This window comes from Osmerus mordax, chromosome 7 (genome assembly GCF_038355195.1).
Source record: "Osmerus mordax isolate fOsmMor3 chromosome 7, fOsmMor3.pri, whole genome shotgun sequence".
Lineage (NCBI taxonomy): Eukaryota > Metazoa > Chordata > Actinopteri > Osmeriformes > Osmeridae > Osmerus > Osmerus mordax.
Window position 1 is genome coordinate 8,770,780 of NC_090056.1, and position 17,492 is coordinate 8,788,271.

Genomic DNA, 17,492 nt, shown 5'->3' on the forward strand with positions numbered 1-17,492 from the left:
CCTTAGAAATGATCTCAGAGTGACTTTTCAACCTAATGACATAACCTCTGTTATGCTTTCTTAATAGCAGATTTCTCTTGCTGAAAAATTACCATTTATCATCATGTTAACTCATATCTTTGCAATCAGCACCGTTCTAACTGCAGGTAAAGGCCACTAAGATTCTATATTTTTTTATAAAGACATTAATTTACTTACTTACACTTACTGTTAGTATACAGAAAGAGTCATGTGAACTTGAAATACAAATCTCGATGTGGGTCTGTGTAATATCATCTCAACAGTCACACAAAAAATGTAGCAGCCTTAGCCAGGCTAATCATGTGTAAAACAACCTTTGAAACATTCTGAGTTGGTCCATTGCAGGTCCAGTGCCTCAGAGGGTTTTGCATGTCTAAACTCAGAACAGAAGCGGTGGCCATGTGAGGATTACAAAGTCCTGTTCACCTGCTCAGGATCATTCTGTACTGGTAAGGATCCAAAAACATGACCCAGATGCATGATAAACTGCTGGACCAAAGGGTTCTGGCTGTCATTGCCATTCACTGTGATACTTCCATGTACCTGCATGTTGAAATGAGAATTTGCTAAATGGTTTTGCCATTGAATTAGAATGCCACAAGGGGAGGTATTATGTAATATCTTGTGTATGATGACAGGCAGACTGTTGTCTTGTTTTGGACAGAGTGTAGAACGTGCTGGTTCAACCACGATGACCCCACAGGTAATGGAGACTATGAGGTGCTGAGTGTGCTCCTCAGAATGTACCCCAGGGAAATATATCATCGTCCAATAGCTATTGAAGCCCAGACAGTGTATGGAGAGCCAGCCTCCGGCACTTCAGACCGCCTCCTCATGTAAGATACAAGTATCTTTCTGCTACAAACTAATTCATGACACAGAAACATCAGACAATACCACAAAACCACCTGACCATGAATCAGATGGGATAAGAAGTAACGCACGCCCAATCAGCGTCTCACAAGTAATGTTACCCAACCCATCTGCAGCCTCTATGTTTATTTAAACAGATAGTCATCTACTACAACAAACAATCCCCCTTTCCTGTATGCAGCAACAGTTGTCACAGCATGTGTCTCTTAACAATGAACATAGAAGCCTTACGAATCAAATCACATACAAACCACATTATTTTACACATCACAGTGTACTTTCCACTCATCCCTGTGGTTCCTTTGCTGCAGTTATGATGCCACCTATGGGTTTGCCTGTGTAAATGCAGACCAGGGAAACGGACACTGCCAGGACTATAGAGTTTGTTTTACATGCCCGACAGAGTTCTGCCAAGGTGTGTCCACTTCTGTGTCCTCATCATCCTGAACAGACCTCAAGTGCATAGCAAACACATACTTGACATAGACCTGCTTTAACACTTTCACATCTGTGACAATATAACAATCACAATTACTGTATGGCACCACTTCTGAAGACATAAAGATAGTGTTTTGAAAACAAAGTTGTTTTCTATAAATATACACCAGTGTTGATGATAGCAACTGTCCCTAAGGTCAGGTTACTTGATTGTTTCACCAGTATCTGAGGAACGCAGGACCAGGTGGCTGAGCGCTGATAGCCCGTCTAAGGAGGGCGATGTGGAGTCCATCCCCCAGCTGCTGAAGACCTTCCCTGGACAGATGTGCCAGAATCCCATCAGCCTGGAGGCCCAGACCCCCTATGGCATCTCTGCTCAGCACACTGGACAAACCTTCCTCTTGTAAGTACAGTAAAGGTGTGTACACGAGAAAGTGATCAGCCCCAGACTGTTACCTAGTGTAATCACACAGAGATATACAGTAACAGTCAAAGGTTTGGACGCATTTGGAAATGGGAAAATGTGTCCACGCTTTTGACTGGTACTGTATTTCATTCGTATTTGGCTGTGCAATGCATATTAGTTCAATTGTGTAATAACAGATGAGCATACAGTCCTTTCTTAGAGAAATGTGTCTATTTTGATGTCCCTTAGCTATAATGTGGAATTTGGCTTTGTCTGCATCAACTCGTCTCAGAGGACTGGACTGTGCCAGGATTATCGTGTGATGCTGACCTGTCCCTCAGAGTTTTGCCAAGGTGCTGTAGCATCTCACAAACATGCACACATGGAGAAATGTGCTCACATGCTGTCGTCTTACATACGATTTATGACTGACATGGCATATTGCAAAACATGCATTCATAAGACTAATAACATTTTCTAAGGAAAATTTAAAACTTCTGTAATTAAACTTTGACAACTTCTCTAGATCACAAAGCCCCTCTGAAACATCCGCTACAATTCCTCCACACCATATGTATTTATAGTGTATGGGGGATGGCCACATCTTTCCACAAGGGGTGTGTCACAAACTAGTGTCATTTATGTGACAGGATGCAGAACCGCCTGGCTTGACCTGGACGACCCGTCTGGGAGGGGGGATTACGAAACCCTTCTCCAGCTGCAGCTGGTGTACCCTAAAGAGGTGTTTCCCCAGCCCCTGGCCATCGAGGCCATGACCGTGTCGGGTACCCCTGCCCTGCAGAGCGGGGACGTACTCCAAGTGTAAGTCCAACGTGGCTGAGTTCCATGTTCACTGACAATCTCTACTCCCCAGAAATGCTGGCGCCCCAGACAGAGAAACAGCTCAAAATAGCCCTTTATCAAACGTCTCTACACTTATATGTAGAAATAAGTGTCAGAAAAATATCATAATGCTTTGGAGTAAAATATCTGCTAAATAAATACTTAATAGTCAAAGGTCATTGCAGTATACTACTGCTGAATATCCTGCTGTTTTTTCCGGGTATGACACTACTCATGGGTTTGCCTGTGTAAATGCGGAGCAGCCAGGTGGCAGACGCTGTCAAGACTACAAGGTCCGCTTTACCTGTCCTCTTAACTTCTGTTCAGTAGACAACAGGTCAACATAAGGCCTGTTTATGCACCAAGGCACACATTTATTCAGAATTTCCTGTGGTTGGTTTGTACATGTAATTTCAAGGATCTAAATGTAACCTGGAACCTAGATCTGTGAAGTGAAATGCATTTACTAGATTTTGCATCCAGTTCGACATATTCAACTTTCTGTGTTTACTGTATGATTTGTATGTTTGAATTCATTAATAAAGGAAACAGAAATTCACAAGGCCCTTTTGGTAGACGGGGCCCATGGCAATGTGTTGCTTACCTACATGTATGTCCTGTTGACAAGGATAGTTAGACCTCAATGATTTATGTACAAATCATCAATTTCAGGTGATTTGTTATAACTGTGTTGGTCTAGCCGTCACTATTTAAAATACAACACTTAGCATAGGTATGGTACCAAATAGTAGTGATTTTCCTAATGGCTATATAGCCGAATAAAGGCTGAAGGACTGCTCTTTTCTAAGGATCTCAACTTCACAAAGAGGTTAACAAAGACCTTGCTGGGTCTTAGCTAGCATTCTTAGATTTATTCTATGACTTAACTCTGAACTACGAATTAACTCTGTATTAATTATATTAGCCTTCAGCAGAGATAAGCATACAATGTGCTGCAGCAATGTTTTCCTAGACAACTGCAGTTTGGAAAACAAACAATAAGTTGTTTATTTTATAAAGGTTGCTTCAACAAGGTAAGTTGTTAAGATCAGCACTAAATATGTAGTTGGTATGGCACTTTTACTTTAAAGGTGAATCTGCTACAACCACTGGGGATAAAGTAATGTCGCTGTGTTCCAAGACTCATTACATTTGTTTATCTGTCTGTACCATTACAGAATAATAATAATAAAATGTAAAAAAACAATCTAACACTACCAACAATTTCAACCAGGTCCCTAACTGAGCAGTTCGCTGGTTTGAATAGATTAAGTGCAAATGTTACGTTCATATCAATCTGCAGCCATTCTACAGCAGTTCTGAGTGTATTTTACTTAATATTATACTTAACTCTCATAATTTACATTCTCCACTAAAAAAACGATTTCCTCGAACATTCGTCAAAACGTCATTTCCGGTGGAATATTCCAGTCAGCGGATCTATCCTAGGCTTTAAAACGCGAAGCGGTGAATCATTTTGGCACTCAACTGACCAACTGACTGACAAATAACCAAAACAAACGCGAATTGGTACACTGTACATTCAATTAAAAAAAGTTACATTAAAAGAAGAACTGGCATAGGCATACCCTGTGTCTGTTGCAAAATTGCAATCTAGAACTTTCAATCATTTGCACAATTCAGCATCACCTAACAGTTCCTTCAAGGTAAGTCACTTATAGTTGATATTTACTATATCCCTATAATTAGGAGGAAAAGCACCGTTTGTCGTGCTAACGTGATAAGTCCTACTGTGATATTTGTTTTGCATCCACTGGCAAAAAAAAAAAAATGTGACGCACTTAAAATATTTTTTATTTTCTTATGTAAAATGCTCTTACATCGTCACAATATTAGTCTGTGGGTTGGCTCCAATAATTGGCAATGCTACATGACAATGTGGAGATTGTGAATGTCTCATTTAGGCTTGTAAAGTCTGACATCCATTGCGTAGTTGCGTATAATTCCGAAGGAATTGATAGTGCGCATTTGCTGAACCGTAATTCGCCATTCAAATAATAAACACTGATGCATGTTGCACATTGGATGTTTCTATGGGTTATTAGCAATGACGAATAGTGAGTAAAAGCATATAAATGATAATATTTAAAATTCCAAGATGGTGGACATACTAGGCCACTGCATTTATGATCATTCTAACACATTTTTGAATGTTAGTTAAATTGATTATAACGATAAATGTTTAATTTAAGTGAAACTAGAATAAAGCAATCATTGGTTGTGTTTCAGCTTTGGTGCTGTGGATAAACCCAAGACAATCATGATAATGCTGACTCCCTCTTCTGGTAGGTCCTGCTAACTTCTGTCCCTGTAACTGATACTGAGAAAAACTCACATTTAACGGGGGCTGGATCCTATTCTATTTGTGTTGTCTGGGCTGTTCATCACAGTTTAGGAGGTAGGGGTGGGGGACAATCCAGAAGTTTCAGACAAAGCCAACCATTAGGATTTATTTAAAGAGCAGTTATGAAGTAGGGAATGGGAAACGTTTTTAGGACAGCTCTGAGTCACTAGCATCATAAATTACTAATAGACAACCTTGTTGTAAAACCAACATACATGCAATCACTAATCCCCCCCAAAATATATAACTGGTTATCAGCCAGTTATAGCCATCATGTGTAATAGATGTTTTATTTTGATGTTTCTTCAAATGTTGTCATAGCCATCATAGTACTTAATTTCACACCATCCTGCTCCCAATTCCACCCCCAAAAAGAAAGAAGTCAGGAACCGAAGACAGTCCTGCATTCAGTCTGCTCAGATAGTAACGGTCCAAAGTCCACTGCCCATAACTTCGCAGTTGTGAATGTTTTTTCTTCAAGACTGTTACAATGTAATAATGTCACACAAGCAGGGTTCCCATCATGCATACCTCTCAGTACGCAGTAGTCCAGAGATGGGATCACGTCAGGAGTCCTCCCTCACCTGTCTTTGTTGTGTAGTAAGACAGGATTGACTGCCTGGAGCAGTAATTGTTTAGGATTATTTCTGCCACACCACTGTGGTGTTTAATATAAATCTTTGAAAAGCAATGATTTAATCTCAGTATTTCTAAATGTTTTGATAGCGAACCACAGACAACTCGATCTTGCTGAGGCTCTTGTCTCCCACAGTCCGTATAATTGAAAGCTACAACATGAGCTTTCTTTGCGCTTGGTTATTTAGCAAAATGATTTATCATGGGAACAGTGCACCTTCCCCAAATCATTGAAATATTCCATTCAGCTGACATCTGGGTAAATTCTGCCTCCAAAATATCAATTTCTGTCCACCATTTGTAACGTGACAATAGAGGTTAGAAAGTAAGGCAGTGCCTCTGTGTTTCTAAACGCAGTCAAGGGTGAGAACAGAACCAGATAAATGCATGTTTTTTTTAAAGATTGTTTAGGTTAGCTTGTCAAAGTCCAGGTCATAGTTTATGTAAAATGTAAATCAAGAATTAACAGCATGCTATCTAGTAAAGTATATTAATAAGTTATTGTTGGCTTTGTGCTGTGTCTCATACACTGTTTTCTTTCAGATGAAGAGTCTCTTGAACTCGCCTGGCTTTGGATTCACAGGAAGTTCAGTGTGCAAAACAGAATAGTAGGAACATGACTTTAACCCTTTTCACACATAGGAGTTAGTGAGTTAAAAAGGGGTTACTATTGTAGAATTGGAGAACAGATTTAAATGTTATCTCTGATGTATGTGTCTGTTGTTTTCTGAGACACTGTGACACTGTTGGTTACTTTAATTGTCTTTTATACTTATACGTTTTACACTTACTAGAGGAGACACAAAACACAAACAAGACTTTATTTCTCGTCTTTGGAAGCCCTTACAGGTTTAAGGTTTGCGGGGGCTTTGATGAGACACTCAATCTTGCTGAGTAAGATGGCCTATGAAGCTATGAGGCCTTGGTTCTATGGCACAGTTATCCAAACTGTACCTCAATCAATATGATCTGTTGAATTGTTATTCTCTTACTGATTTTAGTTACTCTTTTATTACAGGAATGTAATTAGGATGTAGTTGCATGAAACATCACTTAACAATTCACTCTTACACTGAACAAGCATGTCAAGACAGTTCTGAAAAATATTGGTTATAGTTCATAAATTGAGTATCTGTGTTGTAAAGGAGAATGGTAGAGTAAGTGTCATTTATTATTTTCAACAACAAGACATGATGGTTGCTGTCATGTCCCTCATTTATATTACAGGCCAATGTGTTAAGTCAGCCCAAAGGCCCAATGGTTCAACAGCCTAGTAGTTTACGGCATAACACTGTCTGCTTGTGTTAGACAAACAATACCCATATTCTATGTTGAAAGTCAATTTTCCCTGTAGATAATTCTTTGCCTATGGTTGACCCTTGATGAATGCACATTGGTTCAATACACATTGATTTAAAGCACACCATTTAGATATATATGTCCAAATATACAGCATCCATAGAACTGTATAAATACACATCTGTCATTACTGTTTGGTCCAGTTCAAAGGTCATGTTAACTAAATTGAATCATGCCAGGGACGACCGTTATCCACTGCTAATGACTTATAGTAACAAATTATATTAAATTGCGCAGTTTTAATCGGACACTTGGATCATAAGCTTTTTCTTAAGGTGGGTCCACAAGTACACTGGTTGGTAAGTGTTGCTACTTTTTATCAGCTAAATGAAGCCATTTGGTTGCTTAGCCTTTTACTCTAATATATATAATTTTGTAAATATCATATACCACACTGAATGCTGCAGTTACTGTGAAAAGTAGGGCTTCTATTTCATTTTGTCTGTCTTTCACTTGCTTTGCTGTTCATATCACTTAAGCATCTTGAGAAGACACATAAATAGCAATGGTAACTCAGGCACAGTCAGCTGAAGAAATGAGTGAAGCTGCAGATGACCGGCTCCAGTTCGGCCCTCAGATCCTAGGCCTAGTGTTTCTGCAGACCACCTCAGACCAGCAGGTTAGAAGACCACCATAGACCACTACCTAATAGCTCCCGTCGTCTGGTCTCAGGTTTTTCCCAGCGCGTCAACAAGCTCTTCCTGACTGAGCAGGCCAGAGGGATCAAGATCAAGGAGTTTGCTCGTAAAAATGCAGCCAATGCTCTTTCAATGACGAACATGCTCATGGGCATGACCTCTATCCTTTGCAGTTTGAATGGGTGAGTGAACTCAATCACATGCATGTAGGTACAAGTAGTGGCAAATCCCATTTTTGCATAGTTGTGGTTTTGTGTGTCCTGCAGATGGCTGATTTGTTGCTTTCATTCAAACCAATACATGTGTGTGGTATATTGCAAGTTGACATACAGTACACAGACATTCTACCAAAAAGATGGATTAGGTCAAGGAAAAAAGGGATAATGCTCGATTTTAACTTTTGAACCCCAATCCTCAGCCATCAAATTGTGTCCTTAGTATATCACAGTTCAGATTCAGTTGACCATGTAGGAATTTGTTAAGAAAACGTTTACTTCTCTGAATGCTGACAGTAAATGATTTGCCACAAGCACAAACATTGCCCTTGTATTTTCCAGCCACCATTATGCTGCATGTTGGCTGGTTCTGATTGGCTACCTGCTGGATTTGGCAGATGGAGCCGTTGCCAGGCGACTAGATGCATGTTCTGCCCTGGGTGAGTGTGTCAGAGCCGCTGCCAGACAAACTAAGGATAGTACTGCACACTGCTCAATACTAATTCCAGCTGTATGGAGTGGCCAGATGGATTCTGTGTGTATATATTTATATATGTATTTTTGTATGTGTATATATATGTATATATGCATTTTTGTATGTATGTGTATATATATATATATATATATTGAAGAAGTCTCTTTGTACCATATTGCTGTGGAAGTACCAAGTCAATGAACTCGGTTGCCAAATAAAAGTTCAAGAAAAAAGTATTTATTACAGATACACTCAAGCTGAACTTCTCAGAAGACTGGACAATGAATACAGGACTGAAAGGCAGTAAAATTTTTACAATATGGGAGGTGCTACTCTCACTAGAAAAACATCAGGGGGGGATAATCAACATAACCTTCGCTAGCACAAGGAGAAGACACCGCATTCAAGGTGCTAGCTCCTAGAAATGGCGCTGACTTCCCTTATATTTTCCTTGTTTTAAGTTGCATGGTAACATTTTTACCTACACTAGTGTCACAGAAATGTCCTAGTCAAATGTTACAAAGAACTAAGTTATGGCTATGCAGGCATAAGCAAGTTTTAGCAAACAGCATAATGACAGTTTATAAATGATACAAGCAGCATAATTCATAGATGGGCATATTTCTCCCTTGAATGAGTTAATATAACAGGGTGTAGATCATTAACATCAACATTGTTTATTATATTCAGAACATTCAAAACAGTATAAAAGTAATACAGATAGTATTTACATTTCATTATTTCATTATTTACATAATATTTATTTGTTACTTGATCAGTGGTTAATGACAGACCTCTTCACTATACATATGTATGTATAGTATATACATATAGATATCTATCTATCTATATATCTATATATATATATATATATATATATACTAGAGAGTTTAGTATACAACATATACTGTATACAGTATATGGTCTGTATGATTATCTATGTATATATATATATACTGTTAGTGCAGTGTATATTATACACAAACTTGTACGATATAAAGAATAGTGTAAAAAGTGCTTCCTGCTGAGGGCCTTGCATGGACCAGGTTTGTGATCATGTGGAAAATGTACACCTACTGTATATAGTGTACAACACAGAATGAGTTGTAGAGTATGTACTGTACAACACAGAACTCATTATACTGCACAACACAATGAGTTGTACAGTATATACTGTACAACACAGAATGAGTGCATAAAGCAGATATGGAAAATGTGTGCCACCAAAGCATGTTTTCAAAAAGACATCCTCTACAGAAGAAAGGCACAGGTGGCACAATCTGTACATGCAGAAAGTCTATCTAGCTCAGCTGCCTGAAATAGCTTCTAGGTTCCCCCACAATGCCTTGTCACCCGGATGCTTCAGGGCTTTGTGCTCCGACAGGGTTTTTCTGCATGACTTTGCAGGTGGGGGGTGTTGTACCCCCTCGTTTTTGTCAATTGTGAACACTTTCTGATTAAGCGTTCTAATTCCGGGGATCAGGCTCCAATTGTCTGTTTTATCCTGATGCTCTGGGGTCCCAGCATATCTGACATTTCTAAAATTGTTGACCCTGAGTGGTGGAATTCCATCTTGTTCATTTGAGCTGTGGTCAGAATGGCCTCATGCTCATGACTGGCTGAAAACATGCTCCCTTTTCTAGGGAGATAAAGAGAACACAGCTATTAGGAATGTTGTTTACAGGGGAAACTGTCACCCTGTTAAGCTGACACAGAAATATTTTACTGCAGACATCCCATTTAGGTGTAAGCTCACATATGGACACACACAAACTCACCCACATACCCACCCTCAAACACAACATCATATGTGACCGGGAAAGTTATTTAACACCACTATCATGTAACGATAATGACAGCTGTAAAATACCGTTAAATACATTAAATTACCCCCCCATAAAATTGGAGCATGACATTGGATGAATTTGCCTAAATCAGTCTGACCAAAGGTCACCAGTTTGTACAACAGTACCCGAAGATTGATCCTGAAAATCTTGGTTGAGACTATGGCTGGCTGCAGGTATATAGCGGAGAAAGCCTCAACACACCCCAGAATATGTTGAAAGGACCAGCACGTTTTTGTGCCACCATTCTCATGGTGTTCTTCCTCTGAGTCTTGAGGTAGAATGCAATTAAACTATAATACAGTCGTATTAGGAGTGCAGTTCAGGTATAGGCTAGCTACCCCATGGCCCACTAGATATGCGGTTTCACATGCAAAAACATTACAGCAGTATTCAAATGATTTATTCCACAGTCCATAGATAGATCTCACCTGGAAGGGAAAGGTGTTTGGAGACAAGTGGAAGGAGATTTGCATACATGGAGTTGTATCTTTCTGGATTCCCACACAGTGGGACAGGCAACCAGCACGTTCTGAGAGGGACGTGTTTGGGACATGTGGGTGGAGCACTTGCCATTTCTCTACAATCCTGGGCCTGAAGTCATCATATTAGAGAATATTTATGACTGTTGGACTGCAAACTGGGTCAAAAATGTGTAATTTAGTCCAACATAGGAATACTAAACAAACTTTAAAAAAAACAATACAAATGGTTCATTTTAATGTAAGTGTAGACTGTATAGACTTCTTGCTATGCATGAAAATATGTCAATGATACATTTATTATGAATGTATAACTATATGTTCATGGAACTTAAATTAATTTAAATGAGCGTAAGAATACAAAAGGAGAGGCTCTTGCAAATTGACTGTTTACTCATTAATTTGTTGAAACGTTAAAGTCTGCAGGCAGGTGCTGAACAAGGCAGGAGAAGCATAGATGCAGTTGATAAATATTTGTCTGTTTCAACAACAACAAAAAACTGAAGACTAATTCATGGAAGAGAACTGTTAGGGTTTGGAATAAGAGGTAGAATATTAACAGTGCATTTACCTTCTATCGTTTGGCTTCCCCCCTGCCATCCTTCTTTTTTCTAAAGTTAAGTGTGTGGAGCTTCAGACTCGACCCCTTCTAACGTTAATCTCATCTAACGTTAATCTCATCTAACGTTAATCTCATCCAACGTTATTCTCATCTGCAGGACATTCTGAGTGAGATGGAATATGGGTTCAATCTCAGGTTTTGCTTTTGTACGTTGATCAAAATTCCTGAACAATTGGAAATGCCATTAAGAGCAATAGACTAAAGGCCTTTTGCCTGCATTCTGGCTCAAGACAACCACAGATATTTCTAGTCATAAGTATAAACTTGATTTGAATGTAATTAAATTGCAGACCCACATTTTTCTATACTGTATAATCACTGTTTTTACCTGTTTGCTCAGGTGCTAAACTGGATGATTTTGCTGATTTCACCACGTTTGGCATTGCCACCTCATTGCTCCTGAGAACCCCTGCCCTGATGGACAACATCCTGTCCATGTGCTACGTCTTGTCTGTGTTTGTCCGCATCTGCTTCTTCAGCAGTGGTAAGATCGGGGAATACTGCATTTACGTATAGCTTTTGCTGTAAATACATAAATATGGTTTCCTAGTTGGAGATTCATTTAACAGCCCTTATTAAGCGTCCCTGTGTGTGTTGTGTGTGTGGTGTGTGTACAGGGATTCCCTTCATGTACCGCGGCCTGCCCTGTATCTACTCCTCTGCCATGTTGGCTTGCCTCTCCCTGCTGACTGGGGGTAACATGGCCGTGCTCAGACTAACAGCAATTCCCATGATTATCTTCATGGTCAGCCAGAACTTCTACCCTCATGACAGGGTGCTGGAATCCCAGGCCTGGAAGAAGGCCATCTATGCTGGAGGTAACTGGCACTGGCACATGTCGGTTACAAATAGATGTTTATACCCAGATTGCTTCCTATATTTGAAGTTACATTTTATAAATGAATGTTTCTGAAAGCCATGCATAATAATATAAGATTTAAAGGGTTTTTCTTATCTTGTTTTCTTTGTTTGTAGGGATTGTCATGGTTTTCTGCTCCTCCTTCCCCCCTGCCTGTGTCTACTACCTGCTGTGGTCAGTGTCCTACATTTTGTTTCCAACATCTCTTTGGAGCCACAAGGTGTAGGTGGATTGTGTGGACACATTCCAGACTCACAGTAGGCTCCCTCACGGCCCGTCCGGGTGAACTAAAGCTTCCAGACAAGCTGCCTACTGCCATGAAGGATCCAAACCGAATGCGCTCAGCTCACCCCAATAGCAGACCACTGCTGTATTTCACCTTGTTTGTTTTGAGGTGATGAGTAAAATATGTATGAATTGATTAGTTAGTGAGAAGGATAAATAATACATTTTATTTTTATGTTTGTAAGCATTATTCACTTTAATGAAAAGTTGATTTAGGAACTCTTTGGGGCTATATGGGTTACTACCCAATTTATATTTGGTCAATGTTCATCAAAAACTGTTTTTGTGATGAATGCGTACTGTTTTTAATGTTTCATCCAATCTATACCTAATACTGTCACTGGGAGTCAAGCTGTGCCCAAACAGTCTACTGATTATGGTTGATATTTTTTTTCTCATAATGTTTCGGTTAGTTTTTTTTGGAGATTGGATTATGGTTTATTGGTTTGTGTCCAGTATTAGATTGCCATTGAGAAACCTACTCAAATCTGTATCCACAGCTAAAAATAGGCATAACCAAGTTTCCAGTGTCAAGAATATCAGTGGCACTCTCACAGAACCTGGTCTTTCTCAGGAGAGCACAATGTTAATGTGGGAACAAATACATTGTGTAGAACAGAACACAGCCTTGTTGTTTGTAATGAAGAACAAGCATCCCTGGCAGTTCTGGACAGGATGCGTCTGCTCTGCTCTCCTGCACCTACAGTCACATGGTCTTAGAAACCTTTGGGTTTTTTTAATGCTTTAATTGGCTGGTATTTCTTTTGACTCACTTTATATCAATGTTGGAATTTGTAAGGTACTGGTGAGCAGAATCTTATAACTGGACAACGTTTTTCATATGAAGTCCATATAAACAGAACTCTTACACAGTAATAGTAAATATGATATGATTTTGTGTGAAGATTTTAGATTGAGCTATTTTTGAGTATTTTCCAAAATTTGAAATGTTTGTGTATCCCCTAAATATGGCATTGTAACTGGCATCTGGCATTGCACCCTTAATTCAAACACTATTCCTATTTAGAAGGAAGAGCTTTCAAATCAGTCAGAACTATGGTTGGTATCTACATGTGTTGGTAACATGCGGATGAGAACATGGGCATTGATGTTTGAGAGATGAATGTGAGTGATCACAGAGGAACTGACATGGACACCTGTCTCTCGGTATTCTCATCCACTCCATCTAAAATGTGGTCAGGTTTGAATCTGACGGTCTTGTTCTAACATTTATTTTGACTAACAATTGAAACTGGGGTTGGATGCATTTTCTGTCCATGATATTTTATTTTTGTCGTTGTGCACTTTGCTTCTGTTTTAAGAGACTTTGCACATTCCTTAAGACATGTTTGTATGTCATAATCACATCCTAAGATCATTTTGTTTCAAGTGATGCAGTGTGGGCAGTTTACATCTGAATAGAAGTGTAACAGTACATGACATCTAACCTTAACAGCATCTTTGTCTGAGGAAATGATTGTTTTTGACCAATTTGGTTAAACATAAACTTTCATCACTTCAGCATGAAGGGGGATGTTCAGAATAATGATGGTACCTCCCTTCCACCTCTAGGTATTTAGATAGTTAATGAAACATTCTTTCAAGGAACTTGTGTTCTTCTTTTTCTAAGAATGTCTGAGGACCTGTGAGTTGTGGTGACAAACAGTATGGCTGTATCTGTGTCTGGCTTCACCTTTCCAGATAAAGGTTTGTTGACATCACATCCAGTGTAATGAGAAACAACTGTAAAGTTTGAGCACTGACTAAAGGCCAGTTTTGCATATTGTACTCAAGCAATGCTTTCCAGAGTTTCTGCATCTGGTTCTTCTATTCCCCATCATAACCACAGTAATGCATGCCTAGTGTTGGTGTATTAGAAATGCAACAGAACTATACACACCCAATATCAAACACGTCTGAAGACTACCTGTATTTTTTATTCTGAATGTTTTGACATTAAAAAAGAGGTGAAACAATTGGGTGCCATTGTGTGATTCCATTGTTTGAACTACATTGACTAAATTGATTTAGTCACACTTGTCAGTTTACACGCATGTATCAGTTTACTACTGCAAAAAATCATCACACTGCATGCTGCCAGGGGTTCGATACTCATGAGAAGATGCCTGCCTTCTTCCTGTACTCAAAGGTGTCTAAGCCATCTGTTGATTGAAGGGCCTTGGTCCCAGCCAGGTAAGTGTAGGACTCAAGTAGTTTTATGATGGCAGAGAATGCAGGGCGGTCCTTAAAGTTCCACATCCAGCAGTACTTCATAAGGTCGTACCTGAAATCCATTTTAACAGGGTGCGTTTAGAACTGGGACAGTGCAACATTTTAGCGTGTGCTTTGTATTGTTATAAAGTCTGTCATGTACTTACAGAGGTACTCCACATGATTCTGGCCTTTTCATTCTGTAGTGTTTCTGGAGTTGAGGGAGCATGTCGCGAGGCTCCAGCTCAGGGAAGGGCGCAGAGCCTGTCAGAGGAGGAGAAATAACACAGCTCTGGTCATAGTCACACAAATGCTGACTGTCGTGACTGACATGAGTTGGGGACGATACAGTACCCAAGGTGATCATTTCATACAGTAAGATTCCAAAGGACCATCTGAAGAGAAGCAGAAGAAAAATGAGTAAAGACCAGATCAAAATGTGACAAAAAAGGAGGTCTATACTTCTTCTAATTAGCTTCATGTTTACTATGCAAGTCCATTTCTAGCTTTTCTAGTTCATGCCCCAGCGTACACGTCACTCCTGTCAGTGGTGGGCAGCTTCAGAATCCTCTCAGGGGCTTGCCACTTCAGAGGCACCTTCTCTGCCTGCTGCTTTGTCACGGTGTCCTTCTGACGGCTGCTGAATGCCAAGCCCAACCCAGACACCCTCGCAGAGAGCCCTGGGCCAATAAGGATGTTTCTGGCAGCGACATCACCGTGCATCAGCCTATGCTCTGATAGCAGGTAGTCCTAGGAGAAGACATTGGGTGAGACATATATGGTCATCCTAACTGTACTCTGCCACTGTAGGGATTAGATCATCAATCCAAATGCCTCTATTGTAATCACTTACCAGGCCAGTTGCAACTTGTTTTGCGATCAGAAACACCGATTTCTCAGAGAAATGTTGCAAGCTATCCCCCGATTCAGAATCCCTCTGGAGAGCATGACCATTCCTTATATGGTTAATTCCATATCAGACAAAAAAAACAGACACTATCTTGGTATCTGATCGAGTACTGACTATGCATCTCTCTTACATTCCTAATCGCCCAGAGGAAGTGCAGCAGGTTCCCTGGACTGCAGGTCTCCAGGACCATGTACATGGGCAGACGGAGGCGTTGGCAGAACAGCATCCGGACCACGTTGTTATGCTTACATACTGTGGCATGGAACCGGACCCACTCCACAAACTCTCTGGCTTCACCCTGGTTGGAACCATCTAGAGAGCATGATTTGAATTATAGATTTAGAAAAAAATATCCTAATTTGTGTCATGCCTATGAGTGTCCAGACCTGAGAAAAGTCTGGAACTGAGCAACTGTATGTAATTAAAAATGGAGTCCTGTAATGCACCTCTGAGTGTTTTAACCACCACATGGGTGGAGATGGCTTCACTCCTCAGGAACGCTCGACAGATGGGTCCATAGTGGCCAGACTGCCAGAACTCCAGCCCCTCTAGGGTACAATCTCCAGGGATCTCCCACAGACACACCGCATCCTGAGAACTCAGAGGAGGCCTCACCATTGTCCCGTTTATGGAAAGACATTCCTGATCTGTAACACACACTAGTCCATCAGTTGGCATGTGGAAAGAATGTTTTATGTAAAGATAAATTCATCTGATCAAAAAACAACAGCAGGGGCATCTCCCCCGAATGTGTTTCCTGGAGATATTTAAAACAATTCTGACAACATTGTTTCATTTCTTACTATTGACATCATGGCCAGGGCTGGAAGTCGGCCTACTTCCAGGGGAAGGTGTCTTCCAGAGCAGACTGATCAGTATCAGAACAACAACTCCCACAGTGCTGAGAGACAGCAGGGCAGGTATGACGATTACAGCCAGCAGACTTGAACTCTCTGCATCTAAAACAAACATGCAGTCAAGAGAAGAAAGATTCAAGCCACTTTGATGTCATCAGGCACTTGTTTACCAGGCTAAGAACACACCCTACATGCTATGACTATAATTGGTTGAAATCAGGATAGCAATAGGCCCTAGTTACTATTTTGTTTCAAAGACAACATTAAAACTTACAGACTTACAGCAGAGAGGGTCTGAGGTGTTATTGCATGAAGCCGTCTGCACATCCATAGAAGACAGCTGTTGCGTGTCAGCATGTCTCACATGAAAACGGAGATGGAAGCTATCACAGGATCATGCCACTGGACGTCAGTGGATTTTATTGAAAGCTGAAACATTTTTACAGCATGGAAAGTGAGGCCTTGTCACACATTCAAGTAAGCCTTAATTATAGTTCAAAACCTGATCTGATGTGAAGGCTTAACTAACTTCGTAGAAGTTCCAATGCTTAATGCATTAAAGGTTGTAGCCCTTAAAAATACACCTGCTGACCTGTTAATGATTATCTAATTAATATATTGAATCATCTTATACGCTCTTCAGGGTAGCCTACTTATCAACCATGCAAAACAAAAGTTAAGGTAAACGGGTGTCCTTACCAGACAGATGTCACAAGTCAATAAAGAGTTCCAATATTTCTTTCAATGACATCGAGCTATCAACTGCTTTGCCAAAATGTCGGGCGAGTGTGGAGGCTGTCAAGTTGACAGAGAGTTAATCATTAACAACAGGGGACATATGAAGTTCGTTAGGCTACATAACATTTCAAATGACTTTTACTGTTTATACATTTGAGACATGACTTTTTGTCCATGCATATGACTCGCGTGTAATCATGGGGGAGATAAAAGTGGAAAACAAGGCCAGTGAAATTTCTGTCTCAAGACAGCCAAATGTTTTGACAGCAGATGGAGGTATTTGACAAATTGGTCAGCGAGACTGCAGTGCGCTAGTGTACTTCACCACAAAGCTCTATATACCACACGACAGTGACAATAAGGGCCGAGTTACCAACATCAGATTTGATTTGTTTGTTGGATCATTAATTGGGTT

The 17,492-nt window shown here is 40.1% G+C and overlaps 2 protein-coding genes across 3 annotated transcripts; one reads left to right on the forward strand and one right to left on the reverse strand.

Moving 5' to 3' along the window:
* Window positions 1-4,022: 4,022 nt before the first annotated feature.
* Window positions 4,023-14,337, forward strand: tmem269 (transmembrane protein 269). Of its 2 annotated transcripts, XM_067239239.1 has the most exons (8): window positions 4,024-4,248; window positions 4,832-4,887; window positions 6,126-6,190; window positions 7,614-7,761; window positions 8,137-8,234; window positions 11,558-11,701; window positions 11,835-12,035; window positions 12,193-14,337. In XM_067239239.1, exons 4-8 carry the CDS (start codon window positions 7,712-7,714, stop codon window positions 12,300-12,302), a joined length of 603 nt encoding a protein of 200 aa, XP_067095340.1. In that variant the 5' UTR covers window positions 4,024-4,248; window positions 4,832-4,887; window positions 6,126-6,190; window positions 7,614-7,711; the 3' UTR covers window positions 12,303-14,337. The 2 variants fall into 2 exon arrangements, with proteins under 2 accessions (XP_067095339.1, XP_067095340.1); XM_067239238.1 differs by lacking the exon at window positions 6,126-6,190 and having other exon boundaries at window positions 4,023-4,248.
* Window positions 14,338-14,473: 136 nt separating this feature from the next.
* si:ch73-206d17.1 (tyrosine-protein kinase STYK1) lies at window positions 14,474-17,114 on the reverse strand. Its single transcript, XM_067239241.1, has 9 exons — window positions 17,039-17,114; window positions 16,622-16,768; window positions 16,286-16,441; window positions 15,929-16,129; window positions 15,613-15,794; window positions 15,426-15,509; window positions 15,105-15,322; window positions 14,740-14,967; window positions 14,474-14,645 (listed from the first exon to the last, which is right to left on the reverse strand). Exons 2-9 carry the CDS (start codon window positions 16,668-16,670, stop codon window positions 14,474-14,476), a joined length of 1,290 nt encoding a protein of 429 aa, XP_067095342.1. The 5' UTR covers window positions 16,671-16,768; window positions 17,039-17,114.
* Between the last annotated feature and the right edge of the window lie 378 nt (window positions 17,115-17,492).

Bases quoted from the DNA above. Each gene is read 5' to 3' on its own strand.
- si:ch73-206d17.1 (XM_067239241.1), bottom strand. From the start codon at position 16,670: ATGGATGTGCAGACGGCTTCATGCAATAACACCTCAGACCCTCTCTGC. The intron at 15,510-15,612 runs GTAAGAGAGATG...CATGCTCTCCAG, and splicing joins TCCTCTGGGCGATTAGGAAT to AGGGATTCTGAATCGGGGGA. The intron at 14,968-15,104 runs GTACGCTGGGGC...GCTTCTCTTCAG, and splicing joins ACCACTGACAGGAGTGACGT to ATGGTCCTTTGGAATCTTAC.
- tmem269 (XM_067239238.1), top strand. From the start codon at position 4,863: ATGATAATGCTGACTCCCTCTTCTG. The intron at 4,888-7,613 runs GTAGGTCCTGCT...GTCTGGTCTCAG, and splicing joins AATGCTGACTCCCTCTTCTG to GTTTTTCCCAGCGCGTCAAC. The intron at 11,702-11,834 runs GTAAGATCGGGG...GTGTGTGTACAG, and splicing joins CATCTGCTTCTTCAGCAGTG to GGATTCCCTTCATGTACCGC.